Source organism: Falco biarmicus, chromosome 2 (assembly GCF_023638135.1).
Source record: "Falco biarmicus isolate bFalBia1 chromosome 2, bFalBia1.pri, whole genome shotgun sequence".
Classification (NCBI taxonomy): Eukaryota; Metazoa; Chordata; class Aves; order Falconiformes; family Falconidae; genus Falco; species Falco biarmicus.
In genome coordinates this window covers 15,510,306-15,518,343 of record NC_079289.1, presented here as the reverse complement: position 1 = coordinate 15,518,343, position 8,038 = coordinate 15,510,306, and the positions used below count along the sequence as shown (strand labels likewise).

The 8,038-nt window shown below is 36.5% G+C and overlaps 1 protein-coding gene across 1 annotated transcript in view; it reads right to left on the bottom strand.

Annotated features, from left to right (window-relative positions):
* Window positions 1-4,499: 4,499 nt before the first annotated feature.
* Window positions 4,500-8,038, bottom strand: part of CEP126 (centrosomal protein 126) — a 34,416-nt gene continuing 30,877 nt past the window's right edge. Inside the window, exons 10-12 of the mRNA XM_056327733.1 lie at window positions 7,525-7,734; window positions 5,021-5,085; window positions 4,500-4,514 (exon numbers count right to left, since the gene is read on the bottom strand). Coding sequence (XP_056183708.1) covers window positions 4,500-4,514; window positions 5,021-5,085; window positions 7,525-7,734 — 290 coding nt within the window. The remainder of the gene's footprint in view (window positions 4,515-5,020; window positions 5,086-7,524; window positions 7,735-8,038) is intronic.

Here is an 8,038-nt window from a genome sequence, read left to right as displayed (position 1 = left end):
TTGTGTTCGCGTCAACCCATTTCTTCTAAGCCTGGCTTTCTCCTAGCCGTGTCTGCGCTTGGGAAGGTGCTTGTTAATGACATCCCAACTGGCTCTGCTCCACTGCTGTTTGTGACCTGTTTGGGACATTCTCCATGGCTGCTGCCTTGTATTAGCTGATGGGCTGAAGACAATGCTGTGTCTACACCGCTATTGTAACTTTTTCTGAGTAAAGCTGGAATGGGTTTCTCATTGCACACCCCATAGTGCCACAGAAGAGCCGTGGAGCTGACATCTTGTGATGAAATCTTACCTTCATTTGACCCTGGAACCTTACTGCTTGCTGGCAGACCTTGGGTTTGTACAATGTTCATCACAAGCGAGTTTTCCAAAGTATTGCAGTAGTATAAGTAAAACATGCCACAGGTGAATTTCCCTTATAAATCCATGATTTATGGATGGGCCAATTTGCTCAGTGCTGCAGCTCAAGAAGCAAATTAGACTAAGAGGGAAGCTAAATGTAAAGCAGTAAATTTCTTTCCAATAACAACACATTTGCTCTCTATGAAATGTGAAATTTTAATCTTAGCAATGAAAAATTAATTTTGTGCTCTGTATCCCCTGTACAACTTCATGCAGCCTGTTGGTCTTTAGCCTTTTGCTTAAAGTATACTTCGGCACGTGGGAAAGGACGTGTGCTGAGGACATGTGGTTACTTTTTTGGCACCATTTGCATGTTAGTCTCTGAAAAAGCACTGAGGTGTGCTTGCACCTGAAACCATCCCTGCAGGTGTTCAGTCAAGCTGAAAATCAGGCACATAGGTGCATGTTTAAAGAATTTTTGCGGGTGTTTTGAATTTAAGCTTGTACTGGAAATTATAACTTTAATCTGGTTTTCATGTTTTATTTTCATACTAAAATTTTATTGTAGAAAGAATATGGACTAATTTCTTTAAAAAGCAGCAGAGTGAATGGTAGGCAGAGTGAAGAGTTTTTGAGAGAAATCAAAGGTACACAAGTGTTCATGTACGTTCATGTCTAAACCAAGCTTGTTGATTTAAAGTTACTTTTATTAAAAATAAAATTAAGCTTTTTAATTTATACGTAAGAAATAGAAAAGCCTAGAAACATCAATCTGAAGAATAATCATTGACTAATGGCAAAAAAAGACCTTATTGGCTCTTCACAAGTGCTTGGAATCCAGCAGCTGCCTCTGGGTCCACTCTTGTACTGCACGTTCCTGATGCCTGAGAGTCACACCATTTAGATACCTAAACAAAAAATATACGTCAGTATTTTCAAAAAAGCTAAAATTATCTAAGAAACAAGGTTATTAGCTTTGAGTTGAAGCCTGTAACCCTAAATCAAAAAAACTAATTTGAAAATATTTTTCTAGAAACATAAATGCAGGCATTTGTTTTTGAGAAAAAAATTCTCCATGTAGTTGAGGAAGCTGACTCATGGGCTTTGCTTTTGCCACCTAAAGCAATTAACAGGAGAAGAAACCTGGTTAAGCTGGTGCTCTGGCTTGCTGACTAGCAGGGTTGTTTTTGATCCATGGCCTCTGGTATTTAGATTATTTTCTTTCCCTTCTCTTAATCTCTGTGGGGAAACTTTCCCTCACTATTTAAATATTAAATCCTTGCCATACTGGAATGTTGCAGTGTACTGCATACAAACAGATGTAAGGGCTCAGTATTTTCAGTGCAAACCAATTTGGAGTTCCAACTCAGAAGGCCTTTGTTCATTTGCTCTGAGGATACAGTCATGTCTTTTACGGGGAATTCTACGTGTATTTGAGTACCAAAGACCCAGTAAGTACTGACACACTTCATCAGAATCCTTTAGGCATGTAGACAGCAGCTATAGTTTCTCTTTTCTGGCAGCAGTGTCTGGACAGATGGCAACAGCAATCATAAGACACCAAGTTTCTGCAGTTTTGATGTTTAAATACAGTTTATCTTAACAGGCTCCAGACTGAAGTCAACCCCTTTAAGACTATCAGATTTTTCTCCAAAGATGCTGCAATGCCTAGCTAGAGGAAAAAGGTAGCATTATTCCATTCTTCAAAACATTGTTTTGAAAAAAAAATCAATCTTTCCTAAACCTCCTGTGTAAAATTTCAGCTGCTATTTGCTACATAGGTACCTCGCCTTGTCTACAATGTCTTGTTGCCAATGTCTACATGTCTTGGCTGACACCACACACCAGCAAGTAGCCCTAATCCCCTGATAAATTTTCTGTTGTTATGATGGGCACCCATTTTCCTCTTCTCTCTTTTTTAAAGGCTGGTTCCCTCCTAATCAAAGGCATCAGAATGGTATGATGATCTTGGTATGATGGGGTATAACAAAGTTTTAAAAAGCCTTTTGCCAAATACTCATTTAATTGCTTCTTTTGGGAAGGTGCATTCCATTTAGAGAAATGCCAGTGCCCTTCTGAGTGCGTGTTCACATGATTGCACTGGTACAGCACTGACACCACCCCTGAAATACAACTCTCCGGAGCTCCCACACACTTTAACAAAGACTGGCAATAGCACTGTGTGGAGTTCAGGCACATCGCTGGTGGAAATACGGCACTGATTAAGTCCCCAGGCAAACCGCACAGTTCTTACTGTACAGGCGCAAGCAGAAAACCAGGCATCAAATAGGGACTTACAAACCCAGAGATTTAATAAATTGTTTTTATTGCTTCTTGCAGCTAGTTACCAGCCTAGATTTGTTGACTGATTCTGTGCATTGTATACACCTTCTGCAGCTTGTTTCAGTGTTATCTACTTTGCACTGAAACAGCAAAGGAAGAGCAAAGAAAGGACGTTAAAAAGTTACCACTCCTTAACAATTAACTAACAAAAAGCCTTTAATCTAGAACTGACGTAACAATGCAGACAGGTTTTTGAAATTAATTTTACAATAGTAAAAAAAAAGTGTGTAATAAAACGGACTTAATTATCCTAATTGCTTACCAGTCAACTGACATTAATTATCTGACTTACTGCTTTCGTCTTTATTTTGTTGCTAATTTTATAGTGTCAAATAGTATACACATTACATACAAAGTACCTAAAGCCACAATATCCTGGAGCAGATGTCAGTATCTCCTGTACAATTGCAGTGGGTTGCTAGCTGCGGCATTCTGGTACTGCCGTGAGGCTATTGTAGCGTTCACCGAAGGGGAGGATGTACATTGCCGAATGCTCTGTAATGAAATGGAGGATAATAAGATATACAGGTATATAAACACAAATGTGATTATGTATAATATAGCATTCAAGAAAGATCATTTGATGATATCATGTGACCTGTTTTCTATTATATAAATGACTGTGCACCTTCATCTGGATTTAGATACAGGGTACAATGTTGTTCACCTGAATTACTAAGTGAATATCCACACTCTATTTGGATGCTCTGAAACTAGGAGGACTGCAGCAGGTTATTCTCTTGGTGAAGTAAAAATTTTAAATCCTATTGCTTCTTGTAGCAGGAGATTTGATGAAATCTCAGTCATCTGTACTTTTTCTGCAGCTGGGAACTTGTATGCCAGTTGTTTACTCTTATCATCAAGAAGAATTGCAAGCCAATGTCTGAGATCTGAATGTATATCTACAGATGGACCCTGTTTAAATGCTTAAGTATATACTTGCAGGGAAAAAAGGGTCTTAAATGCCTATCAGAGAGCTTACAGTTCCAGAGACTGGAAAGCCTGGGTAATGTCTACTGTTTATATCCTATTCATGAAACAAAAATCTTGTAGATGAAGAATTAGTGGGAGAAAGCTTTGTCACAGACCAGCCAGCCAAGAAGTCTGACTGCTGAAAGCCAGGTAAATGCACTGGTAGGGAGAACAGCTTCTTCTTTCTCTTTTTTTTTTTTCCTCTTTTCTTCTTTTTTCCTGAAGTAGGACAGGCTATGAAGAAAGCCCCAGAGAACACACAAGCTCAAAAATGCTTTGGTAAACCAGTTAGATCCAATAAAGGTAGCTATGCTACACTGATTGCTGAAAAATAGTAAAAAAAATTACAAGTTGTTTTACCATAAAGAATTAGATTTATAAGACAGAAGAGAGGAAGATGAGGTTCCAGGTCACACCCAGTAGCAGAATTCACAAGGAGAGGTAGTGAGGTACTCTTGTGTTCTTTCCATGGTGTCACTTCAAAACCAGGCAATCATTTTGAATTTAGGAGCCTGGATGCTTGCTGGGGGTTTTCAGTCTTAAACTGGGTAAGTGGCAAAAGCCTTCTGAATAAGGAGTATTTTCTCTAACACTTTTGCTAACAGTTTATCCAGGAAAGTATATGAATTATGTGAACGTGTATAAAGTACGTGAAGTATACAGTCATCTGTCTATGTTATTTCCTCAGTATAAACCTATAGTAAAGAATGAGACTGATAATACAGATTTATAAATACTAACTCCTGCATTACAAACTGAACATTTGAAATGTAAATTTTGTACTTCAGACACTCATCTGCCTATTCAGTTCTTTATATTCCAGGTATCATCATTATTTTGTTTCAAACTGACAAGATCTAGAGTATATGAAACAAAAACAGTTATTGAAGAAATGTAATACCTATCACATATAGAACCTGGCGTATCTGCAGGTCAAATAAGAATTCATTGTATTACCGATTATCTTATGCACTACCATGCATCATTCCCCCCTTCCTTTCTATGCTACTAAGAAATACAGAATAATTATGAGCTGTATATAGTTCAGATGGACCTTGCTAAATTACTGTTTCTGAAAAGTTCTTGGAACTTCCTGAACTTTGCAAGTGTCTTCAGATTCCAACAGGAAAATGAAGCCAGAGGATGAGGCAGTCTGGTATAAACTGTTAAAAGCTGTTTACAGTACTATAAAGTTCATAAGTGTGTTTGGTTTGGGTTTTTTTACATTAATAGAAATCTCAAAATCAGGCAAGCCAGTTGAATAGATTGATGTCAATATTTTCAATTATATTTTTACTACAAAATAAGCCATAAGGTCAGTTTGTAGGAATTAAAGCTGAACATATTTAAATTAAATACTTACTAAAGGGGTGATTATCTGCAAAACATTTGAAGCAGATGGGTTTCTGGCAATGGCTTCTTGAACATCTAAAAATAGCATAAAAGTATATAATAAATATTATGTAAACCAAATACTACAATAGAAATATGATTCATAGTAAAATATTCAACACAAAACTTCCTGAATATTGTGGAAATGTAGTTTAATAGCATTGGGTTTATTTCCCTTATCAACAGCTGCTGAAGTATATGTTGTATCTGTATTTTTAAAATTTGAAGCTAGATATTATTAACTGAAAAAAACATTATGGTCAATAAAGAAATCTAAAGCTAGAGAAAAGAATGCCATCTACTCTAAGCTGGCAAAAAAAAATAAAATAATTTGGACTTAGATTGGTTAGTGACTAACTGCCATTCATTAAAAAGACCACTATGAAGGTACACAGTTTTAGTCTGCTATTTTGGTAATGTGTGAAAACAAAGCCAAAAAAACCCCCGGGTTCAAAAAGTTCATGGTTTAAAAAAGCGAGGTACTTACATGTCATGTAAGTACTCACACCTCTTTAATTACTTACTTTCTTAGAGGTACATACTTACATGTACTTACACGTCATATAAACCTACCTGTAAAATTTCCCAGCTTCTTATTACCAATTTTAATCCCCAAATAACTAGGCAAGCTAATTAAATGTCTAAGATACACATATATATGTATTACCTTAATTTTCAGTTACCTAATTTGCAATCAGTTAACCCATGTGATTCTTTCGTTGTTTCTTTCATATTCCTTATGTATTGTTTTTACAGTTTTCCTTTTCACAATTTGCAAACTTCAACCTTATTGCTCCCAGTTTTGCCGCATTTACCTTTGCCTCTATTTATTTGTCATTTCTCTGTTATTTATACAGCAATTTATTTTCTGTTTTCTTGTATTTCTCTTGTTATGCCTACTTTCTTAACCCAAGCACACCATGGTAAAACTCCTTTCTGCCAAAACACAGAATTCTTCACTTCTATTTGCCTGGAAGCAATAACCATGAGCTACAGTATAATGAAATTTTGAACCACTGTTTGACGGGAGCAGGAATTATAATTTCTACAGCTGCAGAAAGTTTCAAAGGGGTTGCAAAGACCTTTTATTCTGCTGTTGCAGTTTACAGGAAACTGGAGCCAAGTCAAGCAATCCACCATTTTATGTAGAAAGGTATGGATAGTGTGCAGAAACTTAATAAGCCCTGGTTTAGTTTGATTCCAGTCAATAAGGCGGTAAACCTGGGTAACCTGACCGTGAAATGATGTAGTCAGAAGGAAAAGTGGTGGAATAGTAAAATAAAATCAATGGACTTCAAGAAAGCAGACTCATAAACTCATATAATTGGCATGTAAAATTTCATATGGAAAAAGTCCAAGGAAAGCATAAAATTCAGTAGAGTTGGCAATTCCATAAACAGCAAAAATGGCAAGCAGAAGTTATTCCAATGATATGGAAAGCCAAGCAGTCCAGTGAAGAGGCCACGTGGACTAAACACATAAGGTCTCCACTGATTTCAAATACAGGAAGGAGCACAAAAAAATACAGGAACTATGTCAAACTAATGAGAATGTTTATGAAAGACCTGTATGATCACATAGGTCAAAGCAAATGCTAACCATTAGACACAGTAGCAAGAGACCCAAGAAGTAAGTTTGTTCTATGCGTATGTTGCAATAGGATGATGAATGAAAGTGTTAGCTAACTAATCACTGGAGGGAAGAAATTATCAAGAATAAGTACAGACTTTTTCCCCACATTCTTCAGCAAAATGGAAGCTGTGATTGGAGAGCTCATTTAAAGAGCACCAGTATAAAGCAGGTAAGAAATCGGCCTGGCACAGAGAAAAAAACACGTTAGAGAACACTTAAGTAAATTGGACATTTCTAAAACAGTTGTGCAAATGGTAGTCACTTGAATATTCAGATTTGGCTGCAGCAATCTCAGATCTCGGTATTTGTGATCTTTAAGAATTCATTGAGAAGAGGAACATTCTAAAAGACTAGAAGAAAATAAATGAAAAACCATTCATTATAAAGGGTTACATTTGCAAAGATATAGGATACATAATATAAAGGGTAAGTATTCGCCAAGATCATTGCAAAAAAGACGGATAAGCTTTGAAAAAGATTCCCAGGTAAGGCTGATAGATCTGATACATCTTTAAAGAATAATTTTGACAAACATCTATTAGAAACAACAGCTACAGTTGGGCCAAGCCAGTTTCTAAAGGCGTCCTCCAGTCATGTTTTGAATGGTTTTTTTGACCAAAGCAAGATCACTATTATTTCAAATTAATTTCATTGACTTTAAGAAAGGTTTCATGATTTTGATCTACAGTTTGCTGCATTAAATAAAGAATAACAATAAGAAGAAAATAGAAGAAAAATATTTCTTTCACAGGACTCATGTTTTTAATCCAAATTAATCCATGAGAACAAAATATGAGGTTATTTAATCACTTGATGTAGGATTCTATTTATTATCAAACTTACTTTGTAGCCTTTGATTGAGATGATCAAGAGACTGGAAAATGTTCTGTTCTTCTACTGAAAGGGTGCTCATGCGTGGACATGGAGCCCTGCTAAGCAGTAAGGGCTGTCTGGCTGGTTGGACACTTGCCATAGCTGCAAGGATCTCATCCTCTGCCGTGGATGTACTTGCTAGTTTTTCTGCCATAACGAACTGAACAGTGCTTTCTGAAACTGAAGAGATTACAGGGGTAACTTCAAATGAGAAGAGCTCATGCCATTTAAATATACCGCTTGCTTTCATGACTACAGGTCTGTGAAACACATAAAATTTACATTAAAAGATCAAAAAGGTGGCAAAGTCCAGAAGCATGATTTCTTAGAAAATGCCATAATTAAGATCACTAATGCATCTTACAATGGGCACCAAAGCAAGTTCTACCAAATCTGGAAATTTGTAACGACAGTAAGCAATACTTCTTTGTATCATACAGTTACGTATGATACATACAGCTGTCATACAGTTGAATACAATCAG